Raw genomic sequence first — 23,274 nt, forward strand, 5'->3', positions numbered from 1 at the left:
TTTATTCAAGTGTGCTATAAGTTTACTTCTTTTACACTTAAAATAGGAAAGTATACATTGTCTACTTTTTATGTACTTCTCAGAAATGTGCTTTATGTACTTCACAGAAATTTACTTAAAATGACATTTAAGCACTTAACTTACACTTATAAAAATTCAAAATATATTTGAGCTATACTTGTGCTCTGGGAACCCATGTTTTCAGTGTTATCCGGTAGGGGGCGCTATTACTCATCTTCTGAACAGAATTTCCAAAACACAAGCGAAGAAGAAACCAAAACAACAGTTGCTTCCACAAGTAATCTAACTCAGGCCCTGTCCCAAATGGAACACTTCATGTGCACTTTCAGTCTTGCGGACTTACAATGGCCGCCATGTGCGCGTGTCCGTTAAGTCCACTAGACCATAGGATGTCCCATTCACAGTGCTTGTGAGCACCCCCTTTGTGGCCGTTATGCGCCCTCAATACACACTTCTGCCGTGCCCGCACTGGGGCGAACTCTGCAGCAGACTGCTACACGACAGTCAAAGAGTTTTACGTCATGAAACTGTGGACTCAGAGGAAGACCGCGAGGGATTAGGAGGGTGCCTTTGGGACAGGGCCACAGTCATCAGACATAAAACGGCATCAAAACTGTGCAACATTACGGAATAAAATTTTGACTCATGAAGAGCTCTGGGGTGTTAATCGACTTTTTTTCAGTTCATAGTCACTTTTAGCTTTTTGTTCAAAATGTTTCTTTCTTTTTTTTTATATGAAACTTACCCACATTAAAGTGTTTATAAAAAAGACTGCATGACGTTAGAATATTTTTTTTTGTTTACAAGCAGATACCCAGTTATTTATTTTGATGTTTTTTATGTTTAGATATTCATATAACAAAACATATACAAATTAATACCTAAATAGGGACATAGTATTATACTTAAAGTATGATGTAAAGTTCACTTAAAGAAAACTTATGAGTATACTTGCAGCATAAGACTACTAAACTAGTAGTTACTATACTACTATAGAGACTATACTTCAAGGTGTATTAAAACTGCTTCAAGTATTTAATTAGTATACCTAATTAAATACTATCAGTATACCTATAAGTTCACTTTTAGTATAGTTGCAGTACAAAGTAGAGGCCCGGCTGTTGATTAGATATTCCTGCTGTTTCTGACTAAAATGCTGAATGGAGTTACTGAGCGGCGTTTAAAAATTATACCAAAGAGTCCTAAATCAAACTCAGAAACTCTGCATATTCTCTGAAATGCTTTGTAGATAACAGTTTCTTCCTACAACAAGGATTCATCCTCAGTTATGCAGAAGATGAAGGGAGAAGTCCAGAGGGAGCAGGTCATTCTGTTGGTCTCAAGCCTCAGGAGAGGAACAAGATGGGTAGTAAACTGAATTCCAACATATATAAACACTGAATCAAGAGCACAGCTACATACTCAACTAAAGTGCCATGAAAGCCTGTCAGAAACCAGTTATCTTCATACAAAAACACAATTTGTTTTGTCTCTGTAAGGCCTTGGGTTTCAAACACAGACTACCTGCTCTTAAAGTGTTGAAAGGAAAAAATCAGCTTCTATGAATGTCTTACTATGGAGAGAGAAACAGAAGCACAATCTGTGAACACAAATGAAGACTAACACATAGACAGCCTGTATGTTCTACCTCATTTATGGCCAGCTGCTCGCCTCCTCCTCCTGGGTGTCCGAATCGGTTGGAGGAGCTGCGAAACTCATTGTACAGGTCATCTTCACTCCCTACCTCATCCGCAAGGCCAGACTTATCCTGCGGTCCATCAGTTATCACCAAGGCTGAAAAGTAAAGCACAAAACTGTCACTCCTGCAGCATTTGGGGTCTAGCTCAAAGAAGATTCAGCTTAGTCTTGCAATAATATTGTGTTTGTTAATATGCCAAATTTAAACATGCAAAAAGGTTCTGTCTTGATCGCAATAAATAAATTGTCATTTTGCATTAAAACTCTGAAATAGTATATGACACATTTACCTTGTTTAAAATTACAATAAGTCATTTTTTGTTTTGATGGTCAACATGACTGGTCTTGGACTTAAGCAATGGCCTATAAATGAACAACCAAGTGTTTAAAAAAAAAAAGTTTTGACTGATCATGTGATCTCAAAATGGTGCTTCCTTCTATGTGGGGAAAAAATGGCTTTATCTGGGCCAAGGGATTTTCAGACTGGGATCCACAAGGAGGTGCTGGAGGTGCGTATGTATATATGTATATATATATATATATATATATATATATATATATATATATATATATATATGTGTGTGTGTGTGTGTTTGTGTGTGTGTGTGTGTTTGTGTATTTGTATATGTATATATATATATACACATATGTACAGGTGCTGGTCATATAATTAGAATATCATCAAAAAGTTGATTTGTTTCACTAATTCCATTCAAAAAGTGAAACTTGTATATTATATTCATTCATTACACTCAAACTGATATATTTCAAATGTTGATTTCTTTTAATTTTGATGATTATAACTGACAACTAAGGAAAATCACAAATTCAGTATCTCAGAAAATTAGAATATTACTTAAGGCCAATACAAAGAAAGGATTTTTAGAAATCTTGGCCAACTGAAAAGTATGAACATGAAAAGCATGTACAGCACTCAATACACAGGTCACTTCAAACTCAATCACTTCAAACACAGGTTAATAAAGCCAGGCAAAGACTGTACCATCTGCGACAGCTGAGGAAATTCAGGGTCTCACTAGCAATCCTGAAAACTTTCTATTCAGGGGCTATAGAAAGTGTATTGACTCAGTGTATCTCAGTGTGGTATGGGAACAGCTCCAGTCAAGACTTCAAAGCCCTGCAGAGAGTTGTGCGCTTAGTCAACCTGTTTGCACATTTGCCTCTTGTACATTCCTGTGTATCTTAATATTTAACACTACAGTATACTACATCCCTGTGTATATTAATATTTAAGACTACAGTTTCCTTTCATGCACATTATTTTGCGTTCTATATTTAATTCTACAATGTACAGTACAGACCAAAAGTATTGACACACCTTCTCATTCAAAGAGTTTTCTTTATTTTCATGACTATGAAAATTGTCGAGTCACACTGAAGGCATCAAGGGCTATTTGACCAAGAAGGAGAGTGATGGGGTGCTGCGCCAGATGACCTGGCCTCCACAGTCACCGGACCTGAACCCAATCGAGATGGTTTAGGGGTGAGCTGGACCGCAGACAGAAGGCAAAAGGGCCAACAAGTGCTAAGCATCTCTCGGGGAACTCCTTCAAGACTGTTGGAAGACCATTTCAGGTGACTACCTCTTGAAGCTCATCAAGAGAATGCCAAGAGTGTGTAAAGCAGTAATCAAAGCAAAAGGTGGCTACTTTGAAGAACCTAGAATATGACATATTTTCAGTTGTTTCACACTTTTTTGTTATGTATATAATTCCATATATAATTCCACATGTGTTAATTCATAGTTTTGATGCCTTCAGTGTGAATCTACAATTTTCATAGACATGAAAATAAAGAAAACTCTTTGAATGAGAAGGTGTGTCCAAACTTTTGGTCTGTACTGTACATCTTTTTTATATTTTATTATTTTTGTTTACTTTTATTTCATTCTTACATAGCTATATTTATGTATATTTTCATCTGTGTTGTTTTTCTTTAATAATTGCACTGTCCATAGAGCGGACCTGACTCACATTTCAGTGCTGGTTATATATGCTATATATAATTTTGTATGTGACAAATAAAAATCTTGAATCTTGAATCTTGAATCAATACTTAGTTGCAGCTCCTTTTGCCTGAATTACTGCAGCAATGCAGCGTGGCATGGAGTCGATCAGTCTGTGGCACTGCTCAGGTGTTATGAGAGCACAGGTTGCTCTGATGGTGGCCTTCAGCTCTTCTTCATTGTTTGGTCTGGCATATCGCATCTTCCTCTTCACAATACCCCATAGATTTTCGATGGGGTTAAGGTCAGGCAAGTTTGCTGGCCAATTAAGAACAGGGATACCATGGTCCTTAAACCAGGTACTGGTAGCTTTGGCACTGTGTGCAGGTGTCAAGTCCTGTTGGAAAATTAAATCTGCATCTCCATAAAGTTGGTCAGCAGCAGGAAGCATGAAGTGCTCTAAAACTTCCTGGTTTACGGCTGCATTGACCTTGGACCTCAGAAAACACAGTGGACCAACACCAGCAGATGACATGACCCCCGCAAACCATCACTGACTGTGGAAACTTTACACTGTACCTTAAGCAACGTGGATTGTGTACCTCTCCTCTCTTCCTCCAGACTCTGGGACCCTGATTTCCAAAGGAAATGCAAAATTTACTTTCATCAGAGAACATAACTTTGGACCACTCAGCAGCAGTCCAGTCCTTTTTGTCTTTAGACGCTTCTGACACTGTCTGTTGTTCAAGAGTGGCTTGACACAAGGAATGCGACAGCTGAAACCCATGTCTTGCATACGTCTGTGTGTAGTGGTTCTTGAAGCACTGAATCCAGCTGCAGTGCACTCTTTGTGAATCTCCCCCACATTTTTGAATGGGTTTTGTTTCACAATCCTCTCCAGGGTGCGGTTATCCCTATTGCTTGTACACTTTTTTCTATCACATCTTTTCCTTCCCTTCGCCTCTCTATTAATGTGCTTGGACACAGAGCTCTGTGAACAGCCAGCCTCTTTTGCAATGACCTTTTGTGTCTTGCCCTCCTTGTGCAAGGTGTCAATGGTCGTCTTTTGGACAACTGTCAAGTCAGCAGTCTTCCCCATGATTGTGTAGCCTACAGAACTAGACTGAGAGACCATTTAAAGGCTTTGCAGGTGTTTTGAGTTAATTAGCTGATTAGAGTGTGGCACCAGGTGTCTTCAATATTGAACCTTTTCACAATATTCAAATTTTCTGAGATACTGAATTTGGGATTTTCCTTAGTTGTCAGTTATAATCATCAAAATTAAAAGAAATATACTTTGAAATATATCAGTCTGTGTGCAATGAATGAATATAATATACAAGTTTCACTTTTTGAATGGAATTAGTGAAATCAACTTTTAGATGATATTATAATTATATGACCAGCACCTGTATATACACATATGCACACACACACACCGCACACACCATACACACACACAAACACACACACACACACATATATATATATATATATATATATATATATATATATATATATTCCTGCCCTGCAGCTGATTCTAAGGCCGGCGACACACTGGATGCGTGCCGCAAGCATCTCAGCTGCGTGGGGTGTACGTTTTTAATTCGGCTCCCATGTTAACAGGTTAGAGCTTGCAGACTGCCTGCGTGAGACGCGCATCTTAGGCGCGGCTCGAGCCACGCGGAAAACGCGTGCATGCTAGAAATAGAACCGACGCCTATTTTTCACGCGACGCAAGCGTGTTGGAAGCGTTTCCAGGCAAAATAGAATAGGAAAATATGTTTATATGTCATTTTGTACACAAATACATATTAATTCATGACACTTTGATGTTTGAAAGTCTATAGGTTGACATAAATTCAGATATAAATGTAATTTAAAAAATAAATTAATAATTATCGATTTTCAAATATTGCACCTGTCAAACATAGTCTTTTTTGCCGTCAATACTGTTGACGGTGTCCTATATCAGTAGGCTTTATATTTATGTTCAACATGAAGTATAGATATTGTTGTCATGAAGACAAGAGCCTGGTCTGTCAGCGGTCTCCCTGTCACCTACAGCAGCAGGCACGGCACGGTTCTGTTGAAGCAGGCCTACAAGCTGGGATTGGTAATGCTGCACTGTAATCATAGTTATTTATTTATATTTTATTATATGATATTGGTTTGAGACTGAGAGTATTTTATTTAGTGGAGAACTTTGCAGTAGTATTTTATTTCTTATTCTTTTTTTATTTTATATATATTTTATTAAAAAGTATTTAAAAAAAGTGTATAGTAATAAACAACCTGCAGTTTAATGTTTGCATTTCTTTCTCTCACTGTCCCGAAAATGAACCGAACCGTGACTTTAAAACCGAGGTACGTACCGAACCGTGATTTTTGCATACCGTTACACCCCTAATATATATATATATATATATATATATATATATATATATATATATATATATAATTGTTTTTACCTTCAGCACAATGGCAATATAAAAGGCAATTATTTTATGTAGCAAACAGTGTGTCTTTATAATATTACAAATACTAAAAACTTTTTAGGAAAAGGGTCCCTTCTTAGGCTATTCTTATATTTGGGAGACTTTTGTATGAATAACAATAAAACGCCCTGTTTTAGGACCTTAATATAATAATTTTAACATTTGTCAGATGTACTATTCATTACTTTAAGAGCAAAACTTGAAGTATACGAATGTACGGTACTTTATATTTTGTGTCCAAAAACTGGAATTAGCATGTAACCGATCTCGCACAAGATACAAATGTTTACCACAGGGAGCCTGAGGTTACGCAACCATTTCCCCAGCCAGGAAATTGAATGATCTACACTTGTACAGCCACACTTGAAAAGAGGTTTAATCCACTAATTAGCAGTTGGAATATTTGATCAGGTACATCTTTTTACCAGTTGGCTGATACATATGGAGAGAATGTGGCTCACACACCACGAAGATCAACATAGCATCATATTAAATGACCAAACCTGTGACATTGTTTTTCTATGTAAACATGTGCTAGATTTTTGACAACTGCATTTGCATATCTAACATTCTACAACATTTTGAGCATTATTCAAATCTTTAGACCTTGTATTCTTTTTATTCCACTGTTGAGCATCTCACATTTTGAGATAAAAACACATTCTAAGCGGAAGGCCCCTAAGGTGTTCACATATAAGCACACATAACCATTTGACCTGAATCCTTTGTCCCTTAAAAAATGTTCCGTCCCATCACAGTACATCCAAAAACATGACGTTCAACAAAAGTCAAAGGAAAAACGATGAAATGCAACAGAAAAAGTTGCATGCATCATTTCACTCATTAAATAAAAACAAAGGACTATTCTATGCCAGCATCTGATTCACTTCTACTGTTTTGTTTTGGGGTAGTTTTTTTTTTTTTTTTGTTGCCAAAAATTTCTTGTTTTCGCACTTGTCACCAGAACTGAAAACACATGTAGCATCAAAAAAAGCTTTCTTAACAAATCAGCAGTTTGAAGATTGTTAGCAGACACTCAGGGGAACTATAACAACAAGCTTGCATTTCCCTAACTTTCACTTTTGAGCTAACAATGTGACCAAAATGCTTCAATAAAACTGGTTAGACGCTTATCAACTCCACAGTTGCGCATTAATGTGCCCTTTCATGCATTTGCCGTTAGAACACTGAAAACACTCTCTGTTGTTATAGATGGCTGGCTTCTCCACCGACAGGATTGCTATTATTTATTAGTGTTCAGTAAACCAGTGAGGAAGAGTAGACCTGGCCAAGCATATCTCTTCCTGTCTCATTCATTATAAATAGATGGGAGAGAATTGAGTTAGACTCAGATCTGCACCCCTTGAGAGATCCTTTGTTCTGGCGATGAGAGTACGGTCCGTGAAATCGAGGTAAATGAGAATAATGCTTTACATTGTGAAGATGTAATTGAGAATGTAATCTGTTTGTATTATTGGCTTCGGATTTAAAGCAGGACAGGGTTTGGGTTTCGTTTTCAAGCTTTTGGACCTGAAGGAGGTATTGGACGAAGAATCAGTGAGGAGACTTTTGAGTCTGATGTACTGCTTAAACATGAGACTTTCTCAATACAAAATTATGCCAATATTCAACATTTTTAGAACTCAAAAGCCTTATTTGTATAAATGTATTGCATTTACATTGCTGAATTCAGTTAAAGAAATGTTCTCGTTTCAGTACGAAATCGACAGCATTTGTGGAATAATGTTGATTGCCACAAAAATTTATTTAATCCCTCCTTTTCTTAAAAAATCTGGGATAAAGTGTTGCACTTACAGTGGAAATAAATAAGGCCAATCTATTAAAATACTATTTCAATTAGCAACAACATGTGTTAATAAGATTTTGTGAAAAAATCACTTACAAAATATCCAATTTAAACCTTAAAAGTATTGTAAAAATGATGTAAACAACTTTACAGTTCAAATAATACTTTTTAACACTGTATTTTAATGTATTGGAAGTTATTTTCAAAATTATTAATTGTTCATTTGTAAGTGCTTTTCTGTTGTTAAATCTACCAAAAATGTCCCATTTAATTCCAATGTATCACAGCATGAGCTTAATTTTTGCTTTCTTTAAGAAAACAAGATACGTCTTAATTATTTTTTTATTAATCAAGACAAAGCTATAAATTCTCTCTGTTGAATGTAATTTGTTTTGAACCTGTAATATTCCCATAATAAAACAAAACTGAGTACAGTACATAAAAACTCTAGTATGTAGCCTAGAATCAGTCCCTGAAAAGGACAATAACTGTGACCATCCACACATCTGAGCGTGTTAACTTGTGCATGTTTTTATCCAGTTTACCATATTAAGGCCCCATGCATGAACACTAGTGTTGCACGGTGCACCGATACTTCAAAAGTATCGCGATTCTCGGAAATTAAAAACGTCACGATTTCTAAATTTATTAGTATCGATACTTCAAAGAATGACTGCATTCCAGATTTGTAAGAGACGTATTGGTGACATGTTGGTGTGTGCAACGCACGCCTCCAGTGCCTCCCTATGGACGTCTGTGTTTTTTGCAGCAAAAAAGCACTACAGCGAGATGGCTGCATTAGAGGCTTTACTAAACTGATTTGGCTTTACTAAAATGTGTGCATAATCGCATTAAATAGTTTAAATAAGTTGTTCAGATGAACAAAGCACGAGGTTTTCTTGCATAATTAACATCTTGTTATTTATGTGGCCCAAGACCGGTTTCCCACTGAAGCTAAGCAGGGCTGAGCCTGGTCAGTACCTGGATTGGAGACCTCCTGAGAAAACTAGGTTGCTGCTGGAAGAGTTGCTAGTGAGGCCAGCAGGGGGTGCTCACCCTGTGGTCTGTGTGGGTCCTAGAGCCCCAGTGTAGTGATGGGGACACTATACTGTCAACAAGCACTGTCCTTCGGATGAGACGTTAAACCGAGGTCCTGACTCTCTGTGGTCAGTAAAAATCCCAGGATGTCTTTCGAAAAGAGTAGAGGTGTGACCTCGGCATCCTGGCTTAATTCGCCCATTGGCCTCTGACCATCATGGCCTCCTAACAATCCCCATATCTGCTGATTGGCTTCATCACTCTGTCTCCTCTCCACCAGTAAGCTGGTGTGTGGTGGGCGTTCTGGCACAATATGTCTGCCGTCGCATCATCCAGGTGGATGCTGCACACTGGTGGTGGATGAGGAGATACCCCCAGACTATGTAAAGCGCTTTGAGTGCCTAGAAAAGCGCTATATAAATGTAATGAATTATTATTATTATCTTAATTGTTTCGTCAGACAGTTCATATATAATATTCACTTTAATCGGGGATTAAAGTTGAGTTATGTGCGGTATGCTAAATATGCTGATTGCTGATCGAGATTTACATGCTTAGTCGCGCGCTACTGTGGAGGGAGGAACTTCAGTGAACAAGAAATATGAGTCTAGTAGCAACGTATCTTCCGTGATGTCTTTGATGCGCAGGTCGGGGGGGGGGGGGGGGGGGGGGTAACGAAATTTTACTTTATTTGCGGGCTGGGGCGGGCCAAATAATTTAATAAAAGCGGGACCCTCTTGTTGGAAAAAAACCCGACCCGCACATCACTAGGCTGCGAGCACAAGTGATACTGTGGCCGCCGGTCCACGACTTGTAGAAAAAGATGACGCTCAATAAAGATGAAGCTCACTGGCTGAGTTTTCTCCTCTGAAAGAAAAGGTTGCACAACTGACAGAATAAGTTACAATATCTGAGATATTGCTGCAAAATTTTATTTGCTTTTTTTTTTTTTACTTGAATGGCATTGCTTAAATTGATAATATTTATCTTTTGACATTTAATCTTCTGAGTTCAGAAACATTGTTTAATATAATCGCTGTTCATATTTTTATTCAAAGTTCAGAATCAAGATAAATTTATCACGCTTATGTTTCTTATGATAACTGAGATAATGCTGCTAAATGTATTATTTCTTTACCTTGAATGTCATTGCTCTATTTTATTTTTTATATTTTGATATTTCATATTTTGTTAAAATGTTTAATATATCTGCTGTTCATATGTTCATTTATTACTGTGTTATATGAATAGAATGTTGTCCCGGTTTTAAAATAAAGCAAAGCAATTATATTTGAGAGTGTATTTTCCCTTTTCAGGAAAAGTATCGAAAAAGTATCGAAATCGCAATTCTTGACTAGGTATCGGTATCGAAACAATAATTTTAACAATAATATCGTGACAACACTAATGAACACACACACACATACACTATATATATATATATATATATATATATATATATATATATGTGTGTGTGTGTGTGTATATATATGATTCATGATTTGCTGACAGTAATTTAAGGAGTTGATCAAACAGACAGGACTGTGAATGTGCACTGACCTGCTTCCTTATAAGTCCACATCCTCAGATAAAGTCACCCGACTGCACAAATTCACCTCTGAGCCATGCAGACCAAGACTTCCACTCAGCCTAATCCATGTGCACTTTAAAGATTAAGATCTACTTCTAAAATGACACAAACTTTAATACAAGTCATCAAAACCTAGAAATTACATTATAGTGGCAAGCATTAAAGAACTAATATAAAAGATTGAGAGAAGATATATATATAAGGAAATATATCGGAAAAGTCCTTTCACCTCAGACAGAGGTCATGTCAGCATTTTTTAAATTTCAATGTTTTTTTTTCCCGGCTGTTTTATCTTTTATTCAACATTTTTGAATGGAAGATCCTACTCATTTAAAAGCCTTAGGGCTCTATCATACAACTGGCGGAATGCGGCGCCAGACGCTAGTGTTTTTTGCTAGTTTCACCCGACGCACTAATCATTTTCACATCCTGCCCCACGTTGTTTAAATAGCAAATGCATTTGCGCCCATTTGTACGCTCATGGGTGTGCTGGTCAAAAAAAGAGGTGTGTTCAGGGACATTGTTGGTGCGTTGCTATTTTGAGATACCTGAAATAGACTGCACCATTGACCAAATAAAACCTGTGGCCCTATCATACATCCAGCGCAATGCAGCAAAAGGCACAGCGCAAGTGTTTTTTGCTAGTTTCAGCTTGTCGCAGTAATTATTTTCCTGTCCTGCACCACGTTGTTTAAATAGCAAATGCATTTGCGCCCGTTTGTGGTCTAAAAAAAAAGAGTTGTGTTCAGGCGCATTGTTGGCACATTGCTCTTTTGAGAAACTGAAAATAGACCATATAGGCTACCAACTCAAACCTGGTCTGGTGCAATATTTTTTCTTTGTTATTTAAAGAGCGCGTTAATGATTTGAGCCTATACTGTAGGCGGGCACACTTTGCTTATTACACACATAGGGACACACAGCAGCACACAAACATACATACGAAAATACATTCCGCCATGTAAATAGCAAACCCGCCATGGCACGAACGCAACTTGCTTTTTGAGACTCTTGATTGGTTATTGCACATTACGCCCTAAAATACACCCATTACTGATTAAGAGAATAATAATAAGAATCCATTTAGACCATGCGCCCAGAAGCACTGACCATTTTCCCGTAGTTAAACTAGTTTTAAGTGGATTCAGATACACCTGCAATGTGCGCTTTAGAACATGCACTTAGATCGTTAAAATAGGTCTAAAGTCAATGGTGCAGTAGTTTTTATTTTTTGTTATTTAAAGAGCGCGCTAATAAAGGCGGGCCCACAGCACATGTACACTTTTCTTATTATACACAGAGGGATGCACAGCAGTACACAAGCATGCCAAATATTACAAATGAAAGGATTACAATGTAAAAGATTATTATTGTGTAGGCTTCATAAATATAAGAATGCCTACATGTCATAATGGATAGTCATTGAATGCATCAGAATTAGGCTACCTATTTGCTAGAGCACAAGAAGCTCCGTTTCCTCTCTGGAGATGCGTTCTGTCTTTGCGCTTGCAAATTCCACCGTATAAATAGCGAATCCACCATGGCACAAGCACAGGTGGAATGGGAAATGAGACTCTGATTGGTTTATTGCACATTATGCCCAAAACACACCAATTACTCATTAAGAGAATAGGGACAACCCTTTTAGACCATGCACCGGGTGCACCGATTGTTTTTTCCCATCATTAAACTAAAAACTAAACTAAAAAGTGGATTTGGACACACCCTAAGTGCGCCTGTGCCATGCGCTTTAAACCTTGTGCTTATATTGTTAAAATAGTAAAATCTGTCAAGTCTCAAATCCGTTTTGCTAATAATGTTCAATATACTGCAGATAAGATTTACAAACACTATGGCAGAAAAATTATTTTGATTATTTCTTTATTTGTTTCTTCTATTTCCTTGTCAAAAATCACAATACTTTCATTGTAGTTTATTCATGATCCAGCAAGAGAGGGCCATTAACCTAAAAAAAACAATGAACAATTTATAGGCATTTTTTATTTCTGTAAATGACCTACATTTAGAGGAGATGTTTGCTCTTACAATAAAAGCAACCAATCTGATGGATGATAAATGTATTATGTACATTATGGTCCTGTCCCAAATGGCTTATTTTATGTGGAGTTGTGGTCTTGTTATCTTTGCACATCATGCCCATCCGAGAAGTCCAACAATACCGCAGGGTGTCTCATTAATGACTGTATGGTTCAAATGGTTGCTTGTGAGCGCCCCCTTTGTGGCAACGATGCAAGGTCCACACTGAGACTTCACAAAGTTTAACTACTCAACACTCTATGGCATTACATCATCAAAATGTGGATTCAGAGGGGGACAAAAAAGGGCTGAGGGCACGATTTGTGACAAGGCCAATGTATAATGCACCTATTTAAAGGGTTACTTTACCCAAAATATATATAATTCTGTAATCATTTACTTACCCTCCTGTCATTTATTTTTACCCTCATGATTTTTTTTCTTCTATGGAACACAAAAGAACATATTTTGAAGCTGTTTCAGCTGTTGTCCATTCTACAGTGCAGTACTTAAGTTAAAGTAAGTGTTAAAATTACTAAAACTAAACTGTAATGAAATAAAGCGAAACAGAAAAAGAAAAATACAAAAGCACATTAAACATTTTACTTAATTTTAAATAATATCAATTTAAATAATGATAAATTCTAGTACTAAAATAACAAAGCAACATTGGACTTCAACAACAAAACAATGCTGAGGCATTAACAAAATATAAACTTTCAAGTTGCATAGATGAAAGTCAGTCAACATGAGAGTGATTAATTGAAGACAGAATGATCATTTTTGGGTGAACTGTCCCTTTAAAGTATCCCAGCAGTCCTTGAGTAGCTAATATACAGACCCTGCAAACCTTGACCATAGGCCCAATTTATTTGACATAGCAATAATTAAAGATTTTATTTCACAGTGGTTGCACTCTCTTCCTAACAGAGTTCAGTCAATGCACCAGCGTGTTTTATTTTTTGTTTTTGCATGTGAAAGCGACATTTCACAAAAAGCAGGAGAACTCAATGTAATAGACTCTAAAGAGCTGGTTTAGAAGCTGGCTTTGAGTGACACAAGGATCAATATAGATCTATATGCCCAAAGGGCCCTTCTAGAAAAATCTCATCAGCTCATGTTCACATGACTGACTGTTTTAACACTCCAAAGGGTGTCCTACATTTACTTTATCCAACACATAGCATCAAATCGATTAGATGAGTGCTGTACTTCCATGTTATTACAAATGTCTTTATTTTAAACTTTGATGAGTAAAACAGCGGGACTATGACAGTAGCATATTTAAAACAACTGTTAAGGTACACTAACTTTGATAAACCATATGCATAGTTGTATTGCAGCATCTGAAACAAATGTGTGAGACACGGAGCTCCACCTCTATAACAACAATATGTGTCTGATTCAAATTCAGATCAGAGCTCTGAGCAGGAAAACGTCCCAGAGCTGTCAAAGCCTGCCAGAAGTAATAATGCTGTGTTTAAGTAAACCAAACAAACACATTACCACTGCATTACAATGCGAAAAGGTCACAAACCACTGATCTTACTACCCATATATTGTTGAAATCAGAGCTGCAGGACCCGAGGCAAATCACAGAGTGCATTTGCACATACAGCCTACTTTTGAGAGATGGCTTTAATGAGAGTTTCTCCAAACACTACTGGCTCGTGGCTATTCCTCATATCAAAATGAAGCATACAGGTCAGCTTGACCAAACGACTGTACGGTAGGCAACAACACAGATGGAGCCAAAAATAAAGAAATAAATGTCCGCTAAGCAAGCACTGAATGTGCTTAGTTTTCAAACATATGTGCTGATATTTGCACACAACACAATACAAGGCATGGACATGGAACAACTTGAGGGTGAGTTAATGTTTGACAGAATTTTTATTTTCTGTGCATCTATCCCTTTAAATGAGTAACCAGCTGAAGTCAATAAATCTGCATTCATCACACACAAAACATAAATATCATGATATATGAATATGGAAACCCAGTGATTCAAACAATACAAAATGTAATATCAAAGAATCCTGAAAAAATTTATATGTATATGTTTGGACTGACAGAGTCTATAATTAAAGGGAAAAATGACGTTAACTAATCAGTTAGCCGCAGATAAGAACTCATGATGAAGAGTTATGCAAAGAGTGTCTGACCAAAGAAAGATAGCATGTGAGTCACAGATAAGATCCTCACTGGAAAACATTCAACCCAGTGGAATCTGACATTCCCTGTGTATCAGAGAAGAGGCAGCCGGCCCTGTGAGGAATCTCCACGTCACATCCAGTCAAAGAGTATTACACTCACTCCACACCAGAGGCATCTGACAAATGTGCCTGCTGGGAACCTGGCATTCAAAATAAGAGCCTGGTGCTATAATTGGGTAGTTTATCTTATTAGGTAGTACTATAGGTTATAGTACTACCTAATAAGATCCAATTGAGCACATATCAATTGAATTATAGAATTACTATTATATACACTACCATTCAAAAGTTTGGATTTAAAAATAGTTCTGTTTCAAAAAAATGCTGTTCCTTTGTATTATTCTTATTATTAAGCAGCACAACTGTTTTTAACATTGATAATAATAAGAAATGTTTCTTGAACTGGAATGATTTGTGAAGGATCATGTGACTGAAGACTGGAGTAATGGCTGCTACAATTTGCCATCAAAACTAGTTACAACAGTTGTTTTAAATTGTAATAATATTTCAACAATATTGCTGTTTTTACCATATTTTTTTGAAACAAACAAATACAGCCAAACAAACCTTTAAAGAGTAGTGTACTGCGTGTAAAACATTGTAAACAATGTTCCAAAGAATGTTTCTCTTATTCTGGATCAGGCACAATACACATGCTAATTTGGTTTGTATAACACAACAGTACAAGGTTGTAAATTAGGCTCAAAGTGGCTCAAACTAATTTCCTGAGAGGAAGCAGCCGTTAGGGCCAGTGCTAGGGCTACAGGAGCAGTCTGTGCCTAGCACAGCTCACTCGTGCGGTCCGGCTGGTGCCTGTCTGAGAGCAGACTTGAGTACTCACTACAGGCACAGATCATTACCTGACAAATTAAAGCTGCATGATATTGCTCACTTTAAGTTTCAAAGGTCTGTAGCAAGATTACGGACATGCACTTGAGCTGCCAGGACAGTTTGATGGAGTCCAGGCAGAGCGACGATGGGAAAGGAATTCTGGGTAAAGTGTTGCTCAGACAGTAAACAGTGGATTGAGGTGAAAATTGAGGGCAAAAAGCCTTCATCTGGTTTTGTCATCTCACTGTTTAGTATACAAAGCATCAAGCTTAAGGCTGACTCGCTGATTAACTGCTCCTTTGCACGATTCCTATTCTGTGCCCTCATTATGTGGAATTCTATGGAAACAAGGTACAAGCTCTTTGATGTGTCCAAGTTTCAACAGAAAACATGTTACCCCGAGGAAAGAAAACAAGACTCAGCAACTGATGTATTTATTCAAATTCCACAGAATCTGCATACATCTGGTAACTGTGAAAACAATTACATTTAAATCGGTTAAAAAGTATGAACATGGTTTAAATATGGCTAGATGTATAACAAGCAAAATTCAGTTAAAAATATGAGTTGGTTGACATATAATACATTGAATTTACTAGTGATATAATCCTGTTTACTGTGTATTTAAATAAAAATAACTACAATTTATGTACTATTACATAAATCGTATTCTTGTTTCATATATGTATAACTGACAATATGCATCACATCAAGTTTATTAGCTTATGTTAATACTGTGTAATCCAAATGGTTGGAAATTTTATATGCAGTTATCATAATCATACCTATTAGGACAAAAAAAAATAGATATTAGCAAAGATTACATATAGATATTAGCACATGGATTAAAATTCACAAAAAAATAGGTCAAATTTGACCAGTTACTGAAAACATCAATTGAACCAAATTAATCAAAAAGCAATGTTTAGGAGTAAACTAGCATATATATGAACTCAAAACTAACACACATGGACTAAATTCCACAAAACCACAGTTATTGGAAACTGAAAATATTATCAGTTTAGACAATATAAAATAATAATACACAAACTATTGAGCTTAGACTTGAAACTAGTATATTATCAATGGAACCATAAGGGCCATATGAATTGTTATTCACCACTTAAATGCTCCAATCTTGTTCTTGGATTTTTCTTTTGTATCTTGCTTCCTGTCTTTTCCCACCCTCAGCCAGCAAAACACCAGCCTTTGCCCTCAAATGACTTTCTGCAGTTGCTGGCAGACTGATGTCAATGCCACGCAAGTCTGGAACAGTAATCTGTGTAGACTGCAGATTATTACTAACCCTGAAAACAGGATCAAAAGTTTAATAAATGACCCAAACAGAGGGAGGAGCGTCTGGAATCTCTCCATGAACTCACAGAAAATGAAAATATGCCACAGTGATTTCCCAGCAGTGATGATGTCTCCCTCTATGCAGTGGCTATGAGGGATGGAATTATTGTAAGAACATGACACCCTGACTACTACGTTAAAACAGCTACAGTTTTCAGAACTGATATTGTTATAATAAGGTAGAATATAGTCATGAAGAGTTGCATTTGAGCTGTCTGGTTCAACAAAGTGTGATCTGTTTGAGAGCCAAGTTGAGGCGTTCACACAATGAGGAGAGTTCCTCTGGTCAGTGCTGCAGTATGTTATGGCCGTGTGGGCCTCGGCTCATTGTGGCAGTGGATGTGATGGCATCACACTGCTGTGCCATTTCACTCACAGACTGAGCAAAATACCTCAAAGAGCGAAGCAACTGAGTCACAGTGGATACTGCAAACAAACACTGTGTATACAGTGATGACACAAAACTGGTGTAATGCAGTCTGATGCCAAAGGAAATCTTAGTAACACTTAATTTAAAGCCATTACGTATAATGCATTATAAAGGTAATTGCATTACATCTTTTCATATACTGCATGTAACCAAAGTTATAATGCATTATAATATATGAAGGTTTATTTGTCATGTGTTCTAATGAATTATACATTCTAAAGGTATAACAATGAATAGATGTAAGTATTATAAATGTGGTTTCAGTTACTTATCAGTGTATTATATTGTGCATTACAAGGCATAATTAATGCATTAAAACTACTTTCATAATGCATTAAATATAAAGGCTTTAAGTATAACCAAAATCTATTTTAAATTCCACAATTAACCCCAAAAATAAGGTTTGCAGATATGCATTATGCTACAGAGTTATGAGTGGGTTTTACTGTGTTGCTACTGTATGTGGTTGCTCAGGTTTTGCTATGTGTTCTTAGTGTGTTCATCTGTGTTTCTGTGCAGTAGGGTGTCATGGAGGTTGCTATGCAGTTTTTCTGAGCAGATTTTTCTGTGTTGCCATGTGGTTGTTAGGGTGTTACAGATGGTTGCTATGCAATTGCTAAATGGCTAGCTATGGCTCGGGTTCCTCCTGCAGCAAAAGTATATGGGATTTTCTCATGATTTATTTCCTGCCAAGTAACAATCTTAAGTCTGAATTCTCTGAATTCTTCACCTCTTTTCAACAAGTGACAGGATTTGAAGTATTATGCATGTGAGTTGCACAAATGGCATAAGGCAAAGCGATAAATATGGACAATATTTATTATAATGATTATTATTTTACCATTATACCTTTTCTCCAAAGAACTATATAGCCATCTTTGAACCTGAAATGCTGCAAAGAACCATCAAAGAACCTTACTTTTGTTGTTGTAGTTCTCATTTGAATATCTATTTAGAGACTTAACACTCAGAACAGGTCTTGTCAAACACTATTTATCGCTTCACTTCTTGTCTGTATAGCAGAAACCAGAAAAAGACACTGAAGTATATGGAGAAAGAGCATTTTGTGCCTGAAGCAGGGTGTCATGTGTAGAGCTGTTCGGCTGTGGTTTATGTAAAAAGGTGTGAATGAAACACTGTCTTATTGCCGTCAGTTGTGATAGGGCCTGAGGGGCTGAAGACCCCCGTCCCCTCTACATGTTAACCGGATTAGCAGAGTAATTGTTGGATTATGAAAAGCAAAGGTGTAATTTACAGAGACTAATTCATTTGGTTTAATTAAATGTTGAATGGCATGACATTCAGTTTCTTGAGTAATGATCATTTATCAGGATTAAGCAATAAGTGTCTATTCAGAATTGAACTCCAGACTCCTTCTCTATCATTTGACCCGGCTCACACTGGGCGGTCACAAGATTCCGCAATCATGACAAAATACCCCGGAGGGAAAATACGGACAGCAACACATCTGCTCCTCTCCCAGTGTGGAAACTCAAGACTTTAATGAAAGTGCTTTTGAGAAGAACTGAGACTTTCTATTTCTGGCTCTGAGACAAGTGACCAGTGGTCGTGCATTTCACACAAATAACGAAAGCAGAAGAGGATTTGAAGAAGCACGATATGTTGATGGCTGCTGGTGGTGACACATCCTGTGAGACAATTTCTACTGCTCTTGCCCTTTCTATACTGCATCTACATCTGCAGGCACCCTTGACATGTAAATCCACGAAAAGCCACTCGTGGTGTTAAATGTGTCAGGGTGCATGCATTGACATGATGCATGCAGAAGGTTGTGACACATATGTTATGGTACATTCACTACCATACAAAAAAAGTCTCTGTTGATTTTGCTTTATGAAAAATACAATAAAAACTAATAATCTTCCAAAATATGCTACTCTAAAACAACTACAGTTTTCAGAATTTATGTTTCGGTAATAACTTTTTTCTATTTTAATATATTTTCAAATGCAATTTATTCCTGTGATGGCAAAGCTGTATTTTCAGCAACCATTACTCCAGTCCTCATGATCCTATAGAAATCATTCTAATATGCTGATTTGGTGCTTAAGAAACATTTCTTGTTATTATTGATGTTGAAAACATCTGCTTTTTTATCTTAACCTTTTTACTTTGATTAACAAAAAGTTCAAAAGAACAGCATGTATTTGAAATTATGGCTGGGCAATTTGGCCAAAAATATTATCAAGATAAAAAAAAACTCATACCAGTAGATATTGGTAATTATCACAATTAATGTCAAATCTTTATTTCTTTCAAGTTTAAAGGCAGATTTTTGAAAGTTGTAGAAACCAGATGATTAACTGTGGATTTAAACTACTCTTTAAGGTCAGAACATGACAAAAAACCTTTTGAAATCTTTAAACTTTTCTAGTAATTTTTTTCTTAACAAAATAAATATCTTAACAGGAACAATAATGTATTAATTTCTACATGCTTTAATGAGGGATATAGTTTCAAATCATGATACTGATTTGTGTTGATTTGGATGACTTGTATCTTCAGCAATTTGCAGTACATGCTGCAATAATAATATTATTACATTTTTTCTCTTAGAAATGCACATTTGACGGTAGCTTGAGATGCAGATGTAAATTTATGTTCTGTAAAAATTGTAACAACCTAATTTGTATATGCTGAAATTTTATTATTCTGACTGTTTGGGTTTTATTCAAATTAAGTTTGGTTCCAAGACGTGGTAAACTGCATAAAAAAAAAAATTTTTTAAAAATTGAGTTCCTACTAAATGCGAAATCCGCTGTGTTATTCGGTCATGTTTTCTCCTTATCTTTCCAAATCGTAAAAAATGCCAGTCTCCCTTCTCTGCAGAATGCGATACATCCACTCTACCAATCACAACGCATCATTCCATGCATTGTAAACTGACAAGCTTTGCAATATCGCGTTCATAATTGCAGTTGACTCACCTTCGATAATGAATGCGATATTGCGTAGCATGTCAGTGATCTATGGCTCTGTGTATTAAATGCCGCTCCATCGGAAATCACGTGATGGAGATTTACTACTAATCACAGAACCAGCTTTAATCTTTTCAGTTGTGAGTTTAAAATATTCTAGTGGTCCCTCCAGAGTGAGTTTTTTTAAGACGACCGTTATTTTAGAACGTTCCCCTTACTGTTTCCATGGCTACGCGTCAGGCTTGTCACGTGACACACCGCGTCTACAATAACACTGAATGACAGATGGATCGCTTTTATTTCGTTTTTCCTTTTTTTTATATATTAACAAACTCGCATACCATTTCATGAACAATCTGATATTCCGATTCATAAATGTGTGTAAATTAGAGTGTTTTGTCGTTTAAAAACCTTTCTAAATGATCTTGATCGTGATCTGTTATGTTATATGGGCGCCGCCATGTTTTTTCGCTGTCAGTACTGTCAGTTGGATTTACAGCACGTGAATTCATCAATTTCTCCCAAAATACAAGTAATAAGTGGCCGGTAAGCTGGGTAAAGAATAGAGTGAATTTTATAGTTACTTACACTATGTGTATCTTGATATGAATAAAGCATATCTGCAAATTAAATTTGAATGCATTGTTATTGTTGCTTCCATAGACATATGCGTGTATTTTTCAAACTCTAAATGTATTGTTTTACTAGTATTTATGTGTATTTAAATGTCTGAAACCTAAAATATGCATTATGTGGTTAATAACACTGCATAGTTGTGATAATATGACAAGATCAGTGCACGTCTCTCTCTGGCTCAGCGTCAGACAGCGCGCGAAAACGCAGTTTGAATTTGACAGTTACGTGACGTCACCGAACTTTCTAAATCCCATATGTGGGACCATACTCCCAGGGGCACGGATATAAGAATCCCATATGTGGGACCGTACCGCTCAAAAGATTAATGGCAAGATGCAAATGACAATCACGTGCAATTTATCGTGCAGCTATAAAAAAAAATAATAATAATTTTAACAGCATGATGAACCTGTGATGGTTTCAGTGGTGGGGAAGAAACGTAAGCTATTAATAAGATTGGTATTGAATTCAGAGGCTATCATATGTGGATCAACTGTTTCAATATGAAAAATAACTTAATTTAATTAAACTAAACTTGATACTTAACCTAATTAATGGATTTATTTCATTTGGAGGGACAAAATCAGTTTTTATAACAAATCTTTGAAAATCTATTTAGAATTTTTAATGTTATTATAACCTAAAGATGCTATATGAAAGTTTGAAACAGAAAATAGTTGTTTTCATCACACCACTTTCTTGGTAAAGGAAACACATTATAACTCAAATTAATCAAAATGAATTTATAACATTTTGGAACCAAACTCTTCAAATACATTAAATATAAATGCACAAATGCTATAGTGCAGTGGTTCTCAATTCCAGTCCTCGCGCCCCACTGCTCTGCACATTTTGTACATTTCTCTTATTGCTTCAGACGTTTGGTCTATTCGAACATAAGTGCCCTGCGAAGTGGACATCACAGGAAATTCCGCCATGATTCCAGTTCGAGGTGAACGTATGTTACATTCAAAGTGCATTGAAGTGTGCGAGACGTGAATTTAAATTGTACTGATTTACATAGGTAAATGATGTCACACTTGTCCGTGTGTGCAGACGACGTTGTGCAACGCAAATCCGTGAATGAATGTTCCGAAGTGAAGCAAACTAAACTTCAACAGATTTCCCCTGCTCAGGGAGTAGGGAGCAATGAACACTGTGTAGAGACCATGTCAATGGGAACACAGTTCATGCACAGAGCTCACTTCTAACGAGCTGATTATCTGAATCAGGTGTGTTAACAAGGAGAGACATACAATATGTGCAGAGCAGTGGGAAGTGAGGACTGGAATTTAGAACCGCTGCTTTCGTGCAATCCCAAAAATACTGTAATTATATTCCATTACTCATTTAATACATTTAATGTCTACATTAATAATAATAATAATAAAATTCGGTATGAATATCCCACATTTCTGCCAAAATATTAGTGTTACTACAGTAAATCCATGGTAAATGATGGCGATTTGTAGATTGAAAAGCCTTCTGACTGTCTCGTAGCGCACAGTGTTTCTCCTGTTTGTCAGCACTGTTTCATCTGACTTTAAACTAGTTTACTTTAGACCAGTAAACTAGTGTTCTTTGCTGAATTCAAGTGCTTCACACTGGATCTCACAGTGCTGTTTAGTGCTCGTGCAACAGAGACTCATCAGTGAGTAAACGCATCTGCTCTAGTGACCTCGCTCAGCGCTGCCGTTTGAACTTTGACCCCAGCAGATAAATAGTCCGTGTGGCGAGCTTCAAATGAGTAGCGCTGTTTCATTCTGCTTTTGGAGCAAAAACATTATATTGAACATTTATCCAACTCGTTATCATTTTATCGAGGAAAATTATATAGTGATAATTATCGTTATTGTTTAATCGCCAAGCCCTTATTAAAATATATATCTTTTGTAACATTATTAATGTCTTTACTGTCATTATTGATCAATTTATTGCATATTATATAGGGTTTGAACAAAATAATGCTTTTATAGGGGTTGATATAATGTGTGTAGACTTTAGTGAAAAGACAAATATTGCAATTCTTCATCTATTTATCTTTTTGTTCTAATATTACCTGTTTATCTTTTTGTTGTCTGTCAGTTTGTAAATTAGTGTAGTACGTATATGCAAATTGCTATTATAAAAACTTAAGCAGCAACTTTTCCAATTTCCAATATTTATGTAATTCTCAAAACTTTTGGCCACGACTGTAGACAACATTCAGC

General features: G+C 36.5%; 1 protein-coding gene across 4 annotated transcripts in view; it reads right to left on the reverse strand.

The window, feature by feature from the left end:
- The window catches only part of LOC132155084 (rho guanine nucleotide exchange factor 4-like), a 45,413-nt gene that overhangs the window by 11,604 nt on the left and 10,535 nt on the right, over window positions 1-23,274 (reverse strand). For all 4 annotated transcript variants that reach the window (XM_059563867.1, XM_059563866.1, XM_059563865.1 and 1 more), the window contains one exon: window positions 1,670-1,815. In XM_059563867.1, the coding sequence (XP_059419850.1) occupies window positions 1,670-1,815 (146 nt within the window). The remainder of the gene's footprint in view (window positions 1-1,669; window positions 1,816-23,274) is intronic.

Source organism: Carassius carassius, chromosome 12 (assembly GCF_963082965.1).
Source record: "Carassius carassius chromosome 12, fCarCar2.1, whole genome shotgun sequence".
Lineage (NCBI taxonomy): Eukaryota > Metazoa > Chordata > Actinopteri > Cypriniformes > Cyprinidae > Carassius > Carassius carassius.